The sequence below is a fragment of the Pelobates fuscus genome, chromosome 3, assembly GCF_036172605.1.
Source record: "Pelobates fuscus isolate aPelFus1 chromosome 3, aPelFus1.pri, whole genome shotgun sequence".
Lineage (NCBI taxonomy): Eukaryota > Metazoa > Chordata > Amphibia > Anura > Pelobatidae > Pelobates > Pelobates fuscus.
This window is the reverse complement of record NC_086319.1, coordinates 70300747-70317542: the sequence shown is the minus strand read 5'-3', so window position 1 is coordinate 70317542 and position 16796 is coordinate 70300747. Positions and strand designations below refer to the sequence as shown.

At 40.1% G+C, this 16796-nt stretch overlaps 1 protein-coding gene across 1 annotated transcript in view; it reads left to right on the top strand.

The window, feature by feature from the left end:
- CFAP54 (cilia and flagella associated protein 54) overlaps positions 1-16796 on the top strand; it is a 311984-nt gene that overhangs the window by 175199 nt on the left and 119989 nt on the right. Inside the window, exons 35-37 of the mRNA XM_063446144.1 lie at positions 6228-6379; positions 9895-10073; positions 11646-11873. Of these exons, the coding sequence (XP_063302214.1) occupies positions 6228-6379; positions 9895-10073; positions 11646-11873 (559 nt within the window). The remainder of the gene's footprint in view (positions 1-6227; positions 6380-9894; positions 10074-11645; positions 11874-16796) is intronic.

The window sequence follows — 16796 nt, the reverse complement described above, 5'->3', positions numbered from 1 at the left end:
ATAAGCGACTGAAAGGTTTAGTTCTCTTAACCCCTTAATGACACAACTTCTGGAATAAAAGGGAATCATGACGGAATATATCCGTCGTCTGTCCTTAAGGGGTTAAATTGATAACTGGATGGAACTCTCTGGATTTTTTCTTGACTTAGAAAATATTGCTGATGAATGTTGGGTGTCTGGTTGAAGGTTGTATCGCACCTTTGTCTCTGAGTTTGCAGAGTTCTGTTTGTAAGGCCGCATTCTTGGCCTGAGACATCCTGAGGGGTATAGGAGGCCTTTCTTGAGAAGGGCTGGCCACAAAGTCTGTGAGGAGGCCTGAAACAGTCTGGAGGATCCAAGCATCCTGAGTTAGCTGAGACCACTGAGGCAAAAAATGGGTTAGACGGCCTGCGATGGGAACATGTAAATAAGTAAGGTTGATTACCTGAAGCAATACGTGCACAAAGGGAAACAGACCCACATACTCTGATGGGACCTCTGCCAGGGAAAAGTTGTCTGTAATAAGGCCTTTGGTATTGCCCGGAGTTACAAGGCTCTGTGGGGCGAGACCTGTAGCCAGTGAAGGCTTGTCTGCCGGTGGCTCGGCCTCGATGGCGAGCGGCTCTCCCATATAAACGATGGGAACGGAACACTCTGCGGAGTGATGATTGGGCCTTAGTGAAAATGGAAACATGTTTGTTAAGATCTTTGATAAATTTGTCACCGAATAGGAGGCCGTTAGCCTCGGGGCCCAGCTCTCTAGAGCCTAATTCGGCTAGCTTGGCATCTATTTTATATAGAACGGCTTTATGCCGTTCTGTGGATATGGCCACATTCTCATTAGCTAATAGGCAAAGGGCCCTCTGCGCCCATTCACACACAAGGCGTGGATCAATTCAATTGTCTGCTAGAGCATCTTTAGCTAGTATGAAAATCTGAATGAGTGGCCCGGCAATATCGAGCAATTTATCTTGTACGGCCTTGCTCAATGCCCTTCGAGGGTCTTTACCCAATCTAGTAAGAGAAGTGACCAGAATAGGGTCAAACCCGGATGTGAGAGCTACTTTGTCCGGGATATTTCGGCTCTTAGCTTGTTTCTGACCTCTTTATCAAGAGGTTTACGTAACCATAGTCTGTAAAACTGAGCAATATACTCAGGTGGAGCCCATTCAGCTGAGCGAGGGTGTTTAATCAATTTAGGGTAAAAAAAGGGTTGACCCTGGGAGTCCAGGAGGGTCTCATGAGACTGTTTCTGCTGTGAGTTGGCAGCTAAGTTTTGTGACTGATCAATAATGGTCTCAATGATGCATTGGGAGGGAGCGTTAGCTCTGTCATCGAAGGGCAGGTCATCATCAGAGTAGCCCACTGTAACGGATCGACGGGCACCCGACTGGGTACCTCCGTTTGAAGGATGCTTCTAGCGCTTCCTGAGGACTCCAAGCACTGCAGCAGACACCACAACCACCGAACCGGAGCAGCATACAAATGCTGTAAACAGCTGAACAGGAAAAGCATACAATCAGCTTACACTCCTGGCAATCAGCATACAATCCAATTCCCCCAATAACGAGACGACACTTCGTTTTGAGGTCAAGTAGAACTGACTGTACTGGCACATACAGCCTCTTTTTTTTTGTCAATCTTTATTTTATTGAGGCATGTGATTATAGTGGTACAGAATAAAGAGAGGGAGACATGCAGGGGTCATACAGGTTGTACATATCATGGTAAATTGCAATATCTCCGCAGATTAACGGCCTCATTTTATATTTTATAAACAAGCTTAACTGAGAGAGTGCATAGTAAAGTAAAAAGGTCAAGATGATGGACATTCAGTGTGTTAAACACGGCTTAATAACATGTTTTTTAAGCAGTAACAGGCGAGTGATTGTCATATTATAGCATAGATTTTTAAACAATAGCGTATTGAGAGTTACCTGCACATTTTTGTCATTTAAGGAAAACACGTTTAAACATTTCGAGAAGAATCTAAGTAGTATATGTTTCCAGCTTAGTTCAGTAGATTTTCTGCGCTTATCCCTAAACTATAATAATGTCAAAATGATTATCTATGTTTGTAGATTGTTATACACATTATTTTAGTCTGGCACATTTTTGTTATTTATCAAAGTTTAACAGTGTAGTGTACATTGATGAAGAGGTAATAAACATTTTTATAAGTATAATAACATAGGCTATGGTTATTCATGCTTGACCTGTGGCTAGACGTCGAGTACGTCAGTAAGCTGGCAACATGAAATCTAGATAACTGGCGCATAGCTGGCCTTAAAGGTAAGTAATGTAGGCCACAGTAAATATTTACATGCATAGATTATGGGCTAGGCTGATTAGCGTTTGACTCTTGGTTAAATGTGGATTAAGACAGTAGGCTGGCTGCATAAAACATAATTACCCGGCATTCAAACTGGCACAGAGGGTAAGAGTTAGGAACCACATTAAAAAAGACATAGCTAGCAAAATCATTTAAGCATCAACTGATGGCAAAGAGAACTGGGTTAGTTAGTCCTACAGCGCTGGTATTGTAAAAGTGGTCTGCCCTGGCAGTAAGCCTGGCATGTCAGTACAGTCAAGCAGTCATTCAGCCAATTCCCTGGCTGGGCTGTAAGCTTCCATGTGAAGACATTTCGAGGGCCTCGGCCTTGCGTGTCAGGTAGGCTAGAGGGATTCCACCGCTGCTACCCTGACTTGTGTGGGTATCGTGGGTGGCGGTGATGCCTCCCTGGTGATGTGGCGGCCTCTCCGCTCCCCGTGTTGTTTTCCGTGCTGGCGCTGAGGTGACCCTGCCCTTTCGGTGCCCACTCCCCGGGTGTCTGTAGGTGGATTTCGTCGCTGGTGGCGTCGCTGTCGGTCCCTGATATGCTGCTGAGGTCTCGGGACTGTCCTGCATTTTCCCGTTAAGGGGATGGTATGGGTTCCTGGTTCCCGGATCAGGTGAGTGACTAGTGTGGGGGCCGTATTTGGCGTGGCTTCTCTCGTGTATATGTGGGTCCGTGCGTTTGCCCAGACAGCCAGACGTCTGTTCAGGTCTGTGGGGTCGCTTGTCACTGCGGATCGTGGCGGCCTTTCTGGGTGCCTGCGGAGGGTACCTGTAGTGGAGGCGTCGGGTTTTCGGACGGAGCCATGTGGCCACCAGCTTGGCAGCCAATCTGTGAGCCAATCCGCGATCGTGCAGCATTGCCCGGAGGCTCGCGCAGAGCCGATCGAGTGCCAGTAAAGGGTCCGTTGCTTGTCGGGCACGTGTGCTCCGCCTCGTGGGCCTACGATGGACGGCCATCTTGGCTTCGTCCCCGTCTAGAGCCTCCTGCAAGTGGGTTTCCAGGTCGCCAGTTTTCTGTGTGGGTCCATAGATTGCGGGTGTTTGGACCGGGTTAACCCCCACCGGTCCTGGGGGGGGAGGAGAGGCCCGATACTTCAGGTGCCGCACGCTTTGATGAGTAGGGAGAGCGGCCGCCTCTCCCCTGCACCTCGTCGTGTAGGCCCCAAGCCTCCGATCTACCGATCCAGCGTTCTTTCCGGGTGTGTGGGGTATCATTCTGCTCCCCGTCTTTGGCGTCGTCGAGTAAGGTAAGTTGGGGTTCAGGGTCCGAGATTTTCCCCCCGTTTTCCGCTGTAAATCAGGACCGGGCTCGGGAGCTCATAGATTTTGCGTCTAGTCGGCTCCCCGGTCAGGCTCCGCCCCCATACAGCCTCTTTTATTCCCAATCCACAAACATAGTACTGTCCACAGGGTTTTACAACAACCAATCAATACGTACAATACACACAGACACTCCCACACAAAATCCTCCCCTCTGCCTATGAAATGATTATTGAACACAATGGGAAATATAATTATCACAGATAGAGAAATACAGTTTTTTATAAAACACATCACAGGGACCCCAAAACATGCAATAACCCCGTATATCCTTAGAACCGGGGGATCTGGGTGAACCACATATCCAAAATTCACCCAGATCCGTTCAGTAGTTTGGAAGATACAGTTTAATGCAGATTCCGCAGAACATATACAGATTATATAAAAAATAATCACTGTATAATGTGTCCCCTGTTGTATAGTTTAAAACTACTGCACAATGTCTTTGTGCACCAAATACCGGCGAGATGGCACCGTGTAGAAAAGTCACAACAGTGTCTGTGAGTTAAAATGGCCGCCATGCATTGTTCTCACCATGTGCTTCATACATTGTTCTCACCATGTGCCTCTGATACATGAAATGGTGGCCACCCAGTAACTCCACAGTATGTCCCCAGATGGTTCTTAAAGGGCCAGTTGCAGCATAATACAATACAACAAACCCTGTATTTAAAGGGTCAAATCTCCCAGGGGCCATAGTCAGCAGGCAGGAGGCAGGCAAACAGGCTTCTCCAATGCCCAGTGGCGAGGTTGGTTCCGCCACACCCACATTATACTCGTCCGCGATCTTTAGGCTGTGTGAATTCCTGAAGTTGTGGTAGGGACTTGTGAGCCAACCTAGGGGTTTTGACCGGTGCCTTGCCTTTGCCGGCTGAGGTTCTGTCGCCCTTCCAAGGGCGTTTGTGGGGAGCCCCTTCATGATCAGATGGATCAAGAGACTCTTCAGATTCAGGGAGGCGCTGTAAAGTTGCCTTGGGAACAGGATTGGGCTGTTCCTAAAGGGCAGCTAAGGCCTTAGGGATCGACTCTGCAATAGCAGAGAAAAGCCAAACTTTAAGTTCAGCCGATATAGTGGCGTCTGGTAGGTCAAACATGTTGATGAAATAATCGAAAAAAAATAATAATAATATAGAAAAGATAATTAAGTAGGTGAAGTTCAGTTCACCAGTTGGGTCAGCCAATATCAGGGGTGAGCTATAAAGTAATCGGGTTTCGCCCGTAGTCAGTTGGGGGTCACCCTAACTGATGGTACATGGGAGATTTCCTAGAGGTATAATAAATATAAAGTGGGTGTTAGCCACTGTAAGTAAATATACCGTAAGTGGGTATTAGCCACTTAACAATTGAAAGTGGGGTTAGGCACAAATATCCACAGAAGTGGGGATCACCCACAAAATTAGCAAATAAAGTAGACAAAATATAATCCAATTAAGGTAAAAGGCAAAAGAATATGGTGGGGGTCACCCACAGCAGAAGTAATAAAATCACAGTGAGGGTCACGCACAATAGATTCAAGCGAGAGATAATTTGGTAGGCCAAGTTTTAATATATGTGTGATATATAAGGGGATGGTGACAGGGGTATTTAATACAATAGTCAGGGAGAGCCTCTTTATCAATCTGTAATAGAAGGATAAGAGGGGATAATCAGCACAAAATCCTCTAAACATAGAAATAAAAAAACTGCAAAGTTTTGGGCTAAATGTAGAAAAAACTAACCCTGAGAAGGATGAAGCAGGAAGGGTCCCTGCGTCTGTTCGCTGGTCTGCCGAACCGCCGAGCCGACAAGATGAGGTGATAAGGGAGAGCGAAAAAATGGCAGGCAAAAAACTTTGAAAAAATATGTCCACCATGTGTGAAGGAGGGGGCGGAGCTGAGTGTCAGTGATAGAGGCGAGCACAGAGAGCAAGCCAGCCATGGAATTTTATCAGGCGGCGCAGCCCGCTGAAACAAAGTGCCCTGAACAGTTTATACCATTGCTAAGTTGGATCAGTTGGAGGGGGAAACAGAGTAGGAGCCCCCCATGCATGAAAGGCACTGGTAGTACTCACGGCCGACAAGAGAAGTCGGCCTGAGAGGAAAGAAACAATAGGGAAAGATTATAATAGAAAGGATAGTGAGAAATAGTGAAATTAAAATAGGGAAAGCAATCCCAGCACAAAATAGATAAAGTATTAGAATGAATGAAGATGAAGATATAAGCACAATGTGTAATATAAATTACAGGATACATACACAATTTTTATAGCAATATAACTGGAGAAGACTCGCCTGGGAGTCAAGCAGCAAAGAAAGAGGAAGTGGGAGGAGCTTCATTACCCTTTGTTACAGACACCTTTACTGTGATTGGTTGAATTTTTACTTTACACTGTTAATCATTTCTTTGCTGCTGGGAGGTTTGAGTAAAGAAAGTAAACAAATATGAAGCCTCCTGTCTTGCCATAAAATTGTACTTCCTGTATTAAAAATTAACAGGTAGCAAGATGAAATTTGACTGACGTGCAGCCATAATGGATTTAATTACTTAAGATCCGTATCATGTTTTGTTAGCATACACATTGTCTTTACTTTTATTTTCTTGTTTTATATAGCTACAGAATTTTGGATCCAGAAATACTCTCTTTACATAATGCCGGCACTGTTGTCATAGCAACAGATGATACTGTGGATGAACAAATATCTAATCCAGGTCACCTTCATCCTTTACTTAAACTTGATCTTTCATCAGGAGTCAAACTAACAGGTAGACAATTTATAAACTATAGCAGTAATGTTAAATTATTTGATGTTTTTTTTCTTTTTAATTGCTGTTGTAATTGCAGTCACAAATTCTTTCTGTTTCATTGCTAAATGTTTGTAATCACTTCAATACTAAGGAACACAGAAACACTCTTCTTTCAAGGCACATCTTACAACATGTGATGGTGCTGACCTAAATTCTTCATTGATGTATAATACTACAGTCTAAAAATGATTTAGTCCTGCTCTGCGCTGCCTACTCATCTTTATTTTTAAAATCTATTGATGTCATCAAGAAAACATAATTTCCTTGAAAGACAAAGTGACAAGATGATACATATAAACAATGTTTCTTGATTTTGTTTGATTTTTATATTAATGATTGCCATTATCTGTAATGCCTTGCATTTGGATATTGATGAACAGATAGATACATGAATATGAAGATTGGTAAATTTGTAGGTAGGTAAATCGGTAGGTACAGAATTGAGTGTAAAACAGATGTATGTGTCAAGGGCTAAATCTTCTTACATTTAATTCAAATTGTATTAATATGATACTGTTTACATTTTGTAATTTAAAATTCATTAACTTCTAAAGGTTGCAGTATTGGTTAGGCCATTCTATATTGTTTAGTTTTGGAACACCATTCCTCCTATACATACAAATTAGTGTTTTTTGCTTTTTTTTCTTGTTATGAAAACATCTTGTATGTTGCAATAATTTTATGTGATTAACCCCTTAACACCGCAGCCAAATGTACAAGTTGTGAACGAAACAAAACGTAAACAAAACCTGGCATTTGCGCTATATGTCTGTCCAACCGTAATTCACCTCTTTCATATTAAATGCACCCCCCCTTATTATATATCATTTTATTCAGGGGAAACAGGGCTTTCATTTAATATCAAATATTTAGCTATGAAACATAATTTAATATGAAAAAAATGGGAGAAAATAAGATTTTTTTTGATTTTTTTCGTTCTACATGACATTTTAACTGTTAATGTCATAATACTGTTTGCTTTTACTGCAATAAAATACACATATTTGTATTCAGCAAAGTCTCACGTGTAAAACAGTACCCCCTATGTACAGGTTTTATGGTGTTTTGGGAAGTTACAGGGTCAAATATAGCGTGTTACATTTGAATTTGAAATTCGCCAGATTGGTTACGTTGCCTTTGAGACTGTATAGTAGCCCAGGAAATAAATTTACACCCATAATGGCATACCATTTGCAATAGTAGACGACCCAAGGTATTGCAAATAAGCGATGTCCAGTCTTTTTTAGTAGCCATTTGGTCACAAACACTGGCCAAAGTTAGCGTTCGTATTTGTTTGTGTGTGAAAAATGCAAAAAACGCCAATTTTGGCCAGTGTTTGTGACTAAGTGGCTACTAAAAAAGACTGGACATACCCCATTTGCAATACCTTTGGTTGTCTACTATTGCAAATGGTATGCCATCATAGGGGTAATTTTCATTCTTGGGCTACCATAGGGTCATAAAGGCAACGTAAGCAATCTGGCGAATTTTAATGTGAAAAAAATTAAACACAAGCATTATATTTGACGCTGTAATTTTTGAAAACACCATAAAACCTGTACATGAGGGGTACTGTTGTACTCAGGAGACTTCGCTGAACACAAATATTTGTGTTTCAAAACAGTAAAAAGTATTGCAGCAATAATATCGTCCCTGTAAGTGCTGTTTGTGCGTGAAAAATGCAAAAAACGTCACTTTTACTGGCGATATCATGGTTGTAATACATTTTACTGTTTTGAAACACTAATATTTGTGTTCAGCGAAGTCTCCCGAGTAAAACAGTACCCCCCATGTACAGGTTTTATGGTGTCTTGGAAAGTTATAGGGTTAAATATAGTGCTAGCAAATTAAATTCCCTATACTTTCGGCATGGGTGGTCAGGCAGGTCCCGCTAATTGTAATTAATTAGGATACCTAATTATGTAAAATTATTACATAAATATATGTGTAGAATTAATATATGTATATATATACATATGTGTATATATACGTATATATATATATTTTTTTTTTTTAATATTTTTATTTATATATAGGTATATATATAGTGATATATACGTATATATTTATGTATATAGATATATATATTATTTCGTTCTACGTGTATTTTGATATAAATATATATATATTAATATCACAATACAGTTAGAACGAAATAAAACACATCTATATATTTTTTAATATTTTATTTTTAATTATTTATTTTATTTTATTTTATTACGTATTTACATATTTATTTTTTTTATATTATTTATAAATATATATATAACAATAATTATATATATATTTAATCAGTATCAGTCTACGTGTAATTTGATATTAATATATATATATATATATATATATATATTAATATTTAAATACACGTCGTGTATGTGTAAATGTGTGTGTATGTGTATATATATATATATATATATATACTTAGATCATATATATATATATAATATATATGATCTAAGTATATTTTATTTGTAACTGTCATTTTTTTTATTTCTTTTTTTAACTAATATTTTATTTTTTTTACAGGACAGGGGGCAGAGACAGTGTCAGCCAGTGATGTCACATCACTGGCTGACACACAGGATCAGTGATCACAGTGACTGTCTGTCACTGTGATCACCTCCTGCAGATTGGGTAATTGACCACAGGGGGGAGTGCCTGGGTGGTACAAGCACTCCCCCCTTCCAATCTGCAGGGGGATCACTGTGCCAGTTACATGTGTCAGCCAATAGGCTGACACATGTAACACTGATCGCAGTGACAGGCTGTCACTGCGATCAGAGCGCTCTGAGATCGCAGTGACAGCCTGTCACTGCGATCTCAGACCTAGCAGATCGCGGTCACTGACCCCAGGGGGACTGCCTGGGGGGCCAGGTAAGTCCCCCGACCGCGATCTGCAGAAGGGGAAAGCCGCCGGCCGCATGTGTCAGCCGATTTGAAATCGGCTGACACATGCTTAATACTGGTCGCAGTGACAGCCTGTCACTGCGATCAGAGACTGCAGATCGCGGTCACCGGCCACAGGGGGGGTTGCCTGGGGGGCCAGGCATCCCCCCCGACCGCGATCTGCAGCGGGCGATTAGCGCCGGCCACGTGGGCGGCCATTATGGCGAGGACGTACTATTACGCCCGCCGGCGTTTAGAGCCGGTTCCTGCAGGGCGTAATAGTACGTCCTCCGGATTTAAGGGGTTAAGTGACTTAATTGGTTATTAATATACATGCGTTATTGTCTTTTTTTTAACAACAAATAAAACTTAAAAAGGTTGAAAAAAAAAACTTCTAAAGGTTGGTCGATTACAACAATAACTGCTTGATTTATGAATAATGATATGGAATGGTGTCTACACATATCTATTTTATTTTGAGTACTGTCCAATTTATTTTTTCAAGCCTCACTTAGGATATCTTAAGTTCATCTTTTTCTGTGTTGTTGTTATTATACTTACTCAGATCTATATATTTTTTTTTCTAGATTTAAATTATTTTTCTCAGCCGAGTACAAACAGAAGTGGAGAGGATACCCCTCGAACCCAGTTGACAAATGAAACCGATACACCGCGAACCTTGAAAGAGGAAGAGAAGCGAGACCAGTCTGTACTCATCCTCCGGGACCACCTAGGGAAGACATTTATTCATATGAAAAGAGCAGTTGTAAGATATATTTTCAATTATACTTTGATACAGTTATGTAGATTTTTGATAGCATGTTCAACATATACGCTTTCTTGTTGGTTTCTAACTCGAGATTCTAAATCGGACAGTTGCTTTTCAATTCTGAGATAAAAAGATCAGGATTTCATGAATTCAAGGACATTCCATAGAAGGTATCAGCAGAGATTTTAGTAGGCTTTCTGGTAACTAAACAACAGTCTCTCGTCTCATCAATGGGAGCATTGGCAATTAGTTACCAAATACATCTTATCTCTTGTAATAGAATCTTGCTCTACATTTGTCTACAAGTCTTTCCTTGGGGCAGAAACATGGCAGCATGCATGGGAGGTGTCATAGTATCCAGATCTCCAATCCAAGTTGAGCTTGAATTAAAGTTCCCTGTATGGCTTATACTTTGATGCAAGTATCTGATGGATTTTGTGTTTGCCAAACCATGCTGCATGTGACTTTAAAGTTCACTTTAACAGCTGAAAGTTATGGACATACAAATGAAGTTGTTTTTTTGTGGTGACAGTACATCCTGTGGTGTTCATCACTATTAATAGATGCTTAGGGCTAAAGGGACACTTCAGAGAAAAAGCAGTGTTTACATTCGTGCCTATGGACACCTCCAGTGGCAGTCACTGTGATGGCCACTAGAGGTCATCTGAGGATCCAGGGTCATTGCTGCACCACTGGCAGTACTGACGTTCAGCGTCTCCACACTTTGCATGGAGATGCGGAACTTTCCCCATAGAGATGCATTGATTCAATGCATCTCTATGTGGAGATGCTGATTGGCCAGCGGGTCTTTGGCTCCACCCCCACCCACCTCCTTCTGCCTCTTTTCCTATGCGAAAGCATTGGATTGGCTGAGATTGTCAATTCTGATGATCTCAACCAAGGAGGCGGATCGGGGACAGAGCCAGCGCCAAAATAAAGGTACATTTGCATTATTTAAGTGGGGCAAGAGGATCAGTGACCTAAATAGTGCTTTTGAAACTATAGGGTTAGGAATACACATTTGTATTTCTGACCATATAGTGTTCCTTTAATGCAAAGTGATTGCAATATCTAACCAATAATACTAGTTTCTAAAAACTATATCAAAACTGTATTTTAATGTTTGCATTGACAATGACTTTACAAATAATAGATAAAAATCATGACAGGATTCTATTGCTGTGAGCAAATTTAACTCTGTTAACACAGTAAAAGTATTTTACTTGACATCTAAGTTAAAGTTGTTATATATAGTATAGATATAAATGAATGATCCAGAGTGATAACCATTGGTGGATCAGTACACCTTGCAGTCAACAAAATTTAGCTATGTCTGGATCCCTTCTCTACACAATTTCTGTCTGGCGTAAAGGTATATGATAGAAGCAAACATTTGCTACTTTTACTTAAAACCCAATAATTGATTGCTTTCTGTATCATGTTATATATTAGTCTGACTTATTGGGTAAATATTTAAACTATGCGTTCATTTGGACTGTCCTGGTATTACGTGCAAGACCAGCTGTTTTCTTGTTTGTTTTTGTAAGTAAATCTCTTTAATATGCCTAGGTACTTGCTCATCGAGGTGGTCACTGGACATTACTACAGAATGCCTGCCGCTGTCTTTGGAATCTCACCCTTGAATTACAGTTGGCTATGAAGAAAATGAATGTCCCAAAGGTAGCATTTCCTATAAATCAAGAACTCCTCAATGAAGAAACATGGAGGCCATTCTACTCTGCCTCCGATATGCTACTGAACATGCTAGTAATCCTACAAAATACAGGCGCAATTAAGGTATTTATTTATGTCCCTTGAATTTAAGTGAAGATTAAAGAAACACATTTGCATAAAATTATCACATACATGATATTTTATTACATGATGATGAGCAGAAAGGGACCACGGACTCATTCACTGCTGATGGCCTGGGGAAGCAGTGATACTGTTAACGAGTGTGCATCTGCAAATCTGCATGGTGCCTTTACTCTGATTTAGTTACATCTGCATTTTTCACTTTTTCTTCTATCCAAGCGATAAGGCAGACATAAAAAAATAACGTTAATATGACTTTAGCAAGCATTGAACAAATAATATTCTTAACAAATAATACATTATTATATGTGCTATAGGAATCTGTTGTGCAATATGCATTGCTCATTGCTCCGCACAGCATATACCTACATTTTATTTAAAATTCTCATTTAAAAATCAGGCACAAAATGCAAACATGGTTATTCACTGAAGTGACAATTTAAGGTGAATTTAAAGTGAATTTAAAATTTAAGGTCAAAATAGCCATACTAGAAAAATATTCCTAGTCAGCAATGCTTTCAGTTCGTCTACTCTGTCCTTAAATTTGAAATTCACTTTGAATTCTCACTATAGTAAATAACCTTCATAGTCATTTTTCTTTTTATTTAAAAAAAAAAAATGTTGAGACCTAACTCTGGCTAATACAAAAGTGCCTACAGATATTAAAAAGGTCCCATGTCCTAAGTCCCATATTCCCATGAGTGAAATCCCAGTGTAGCTGTTAAAGCTTTATTGGAAACCAACAGCAATTACAATAGACATTGAGAGAGGACACGGAGGTCCCAGAAAGTAAATACATTTCCATTTTGTAAAGCCACGCAGGGCCGTTTAGAAATGTTATAAATTAAGCTCAGACGCGCAGGTCCAACAAAAAAAAAGTACAAAAACAATATAAACAAGACATAAAAAAAAGAAAGAAATATAGCCTCATAACATTACCATTAAACCGTGTATTAGAGTACATTTTGCAGAAGTCCCCAAAAAGGTCCATTTTATGTACATGCTCCAATATTTGATGCATAAAGTCTCCTTGATGATATGGGGGAGAACAATAATCAAATTAAAACAGTGGAGCCGTGGATCCTAAATGTTGGTAAATATACCTGACCTGAGACCCGAGACACCCCTCTAAGTCTGCCTCGTGAGATTTAGTATTTTAAATCTGTCTTTTTGATTGAAAATATGATTGTTGGAGGTCAAATTATATTTCCTTCTGTCTGTAAATCCACCAATGTCTTATTTTCTTGATTTGTAACGTTATCCAGATAAGAGCACTATAAAGGTACTGTACAACAAATAAACTAAATAATCAATCCTGCCCATAGAAAAGCATTCATTAGAGACCATACTGTGGTCATAACATACAGTAATACATAAACAGAATAGCTGGAATGTATTTGTAAAATGTCAGAGTAAAAGTCGAATGTTCTAAGTTACTGGTGGAAATGTTTCATTTAGTAAATTGTACTTCTTTGCGCTATTGTGAGCATAACAAAGTGAATGTAGCACTGGCTGGTTAGTTTTTGTTGTTGTTTCATGCTACAGAGGAGTCATTTATAGCTTGAACAAGTTCAAGAGTAACAATACATTTTCACACTTCCAGCTATATTTACGGTTTCTCTTTGATATTCTTTTGGCTTTTATAACTGATCAAGGCTTGTGTTATTTGGTCTTTGGACTACTTCCACTTACCAGACCTGCTTATTTTGTAGAATATATATATATATATATTTACAGTTCTTTTGAACTTGAATAGGGGAAACTTGAATTAACATTTTGTATACCAAAAGGCATAAAATGATGTATATTAAAGGGGAAGTGTCTGTTCCTAGGATTTTAATATAAAGTTTACTTATCCCTACTGAAAAAAAGAGTGCCAAGTCTCAGAATATCCTGAGGGAAAAGCAGGATGTACGATAATCTGTATATATATAAAATATAACAGGAAAAGGGCTGCGCTAGGTAAATAAACCGTAAAAATAACAGTAATAATAATAATACAGTACTAAGTATCTGAGATCTCACTGAAACAGTGGGGTTGGGGTTCTGATAGAATCACATATAAGAAAAAACCTAAATGTTCAAGTTTCACTTGAAAATAAATGTCTATTAAAGGGCTTGTTTTGGGTGTAGTATCCTCAAGTCTTCAGTGGTCCAACCGTTCAGCTTGTATGAAAAACCAAGGGTACAGTAAGTCCATGTTCATATGAATAAGATAAACAAATATGTGCAGTCAACTCACATTTAAAAGAGCTATAGCCAGCTCTGGTGTGAAGAGTGCACAGCGGTATAATCTCCGCTTTAAAGTATATGTGGTCGGAGTTCTCCAGAGGGATGGTGTCCAACACTCAGGAGAAGGATATATAAAAACAACTAATATTGATCTCAGTAAGTTAAGATATGCAGACATACCATTTGACAAAGTCTGATAAGATGAAACGCGTTATGGTTATTTTAATTGTGTATTTTATTTAATAAATATTTTTTTGTTTACAACTCTGTGCCAATTATTTAACTAGCGAAGCCCTTTTCCTGTTATCTTTTGTATCACAGGTTCTTTTCTCAGAAGGTTTAAGGGTTACCTTCTGTTGGGTCACTGCTTACTATACTTCTATTTTTTATTAGCGCTGACCCTTTTCCATTTTTTTCCATCCAGCATATATATAAAATGCAAAATTAAGGCTGGGGGAGATGAGGCTATTATCTTAAAGGGACACTATAGTCACCAGAACAATTACAGCTTATTGAATTTGTTCTAGTGAGTAGAATCATCACCTTCAGGCTTTTTGCTATAAACACTGTCTTTTCAGAGTAAATACAGAGTTTACATTACAGCCTAGTGATAACTTCACTGACCACTCCTCAGATGACTGTTAGAGATCCTTCCTGGGTCATGGCTGCCTAAAATGCATCCAAACATTCAGCATCTCCTCCCTCTGCATGCAGATACTGAACTTTCCTCATAGAGATTCATTGATTCAATGCATCTCTATGAGGATATGCTGATTGGCCATGGCTGTGTTTGAATCATGCTGGCTCTGCCCCTGATCTGCCTCTTTGTCAGTCTCAGCCAATCCTATGGGTAAGCATTGTGATTGGATCAGGCTACCACTTCTGATGATGTTAGCAGACTGCTTGTTTTTTTCAGAGTAACAGCATGCAGAGCTACAGCTTCAGGCTTGAATAGATTTTTTACTATATTTATGGAGGCATGAGGGGCCCAGGGGGGCTAGATGGTGGTTTTAACACTATAGGGTCAGGAATACATGAGGTGTCGCAATATAGCGAAGCAGCCCACGACAGAGTGTATTAAAAACTGCCATCTAGCTGGAATACATAAAAGTGCAGATGAAGAAAAATATGTCATTTGAACAAAACCTATACATCTCATTACTTATAGCTATTATGGGACATGTAGTAGTAGTGAGGTAGATCAAATCAAGCGTTTGATTATTTGTCTATCTACTCCTTTCTAAATTGATTGTGCGCATGTCTTCTGGAAGTAAATCACACCGGACACATTGCAGGTTTATGAAGAACTCCAGAGTGGCCTTTATTGCAGGGGGTGCAATTCCCTTTTAAAGCAGAAATACGTCATGTACAGAGTCACAGTTAACATACAGTATACATTCATCAATTGGTTAACAGTCTAAGGGGTCTTGTCTAAACCCACCCTACTGGGCGTGACCCCAGCATCATCACATGACATTTATTTGTATCCCAGCCCCATTCCAGCTCCATTTTACTACACGTGGCATGTTTCTATAGAGCTTTTAGTTGCACAAAGGAAGTGGGGGAGGAGTTAGTAAAGGAAGCTGTTCCTTTAACACAGGAATTTGTTACACGAGGCTTGCTCGAGGGGAAGTGGGGAGGGTAGCAGGATGGGAGGAATTTGCAGAGGAAATAGTTACTGAGCTCACATGTGTAAGAAATTATGACCCTCTTACAAGGATATTCTTTTTCTAACACCTAGCATCCCTGTGTAAAGCTTCCTCCTACACTGAGTTTTGTGTTTCAGCCGTGCCCGTGCTATTGATCGCACACGTAGTCATAACAACGAGTGTAAACACGCCTCTAAGCGTCTCGGGTGGTTGCCACGGCAACCTCCAACACGCAGAGGTTCACAGCAGCAACAGCTGCTGAATACAATATGTAGAATCTGTTTATTGCCCGCGTTTTTTCGGCGGGCTGGGCACTAATACACACACAAACTCAGGTAAGACTCAGCTGTATCAAATGTACCTTGTATAATTATGTGTGTTATATATATTGTCACATTTTGAATGCACTGTTATCCTGATGAAAGTCCTGCTGTAGGACTGAAACGTCGATCACCGTTGGTTGTTGCAGAATAAAGCTAAGTTTATTTTTTCACCTTATATGAAGTCCTTGGAGTGCTTTTCAAACTACCATGTATATATATATATATATATATATATATATTTACAGAGAACCAAAAGACAAAACAAAACAATATATATACACAATGCCACAAAATATATACAATAAATCAGAATAAGCACAAATCGTGCAGGCAACATATACTGGAACAGTCCTTTGGTACAAGGGCAGGATTGTGCAGTTACCACGGGTAGCAGGTAGGGCACAGATCCAGAATCACACGATTAATATACTGACACCAAGAAGCAAAATCAGAAGTAGAATAAATGAACAAGGCTGCAGGGTCAGGATCACTGGTAATAGTTCAGAGATCACGAAACCAGAACACAGGATCAGAGGGCGCAGTAACGAAGGACCAGGAGGACACAGTAATGCAGGATCAGGAGGACACAGTAATGCAGGATCAGGAGGACACAGGGCGAAGACCAGGAGAACACAGGAACAAAGACCAGGAGGCGCAGGACACAGGACCAAGGAACAGTATGCAGGATCAACGAGCCATGA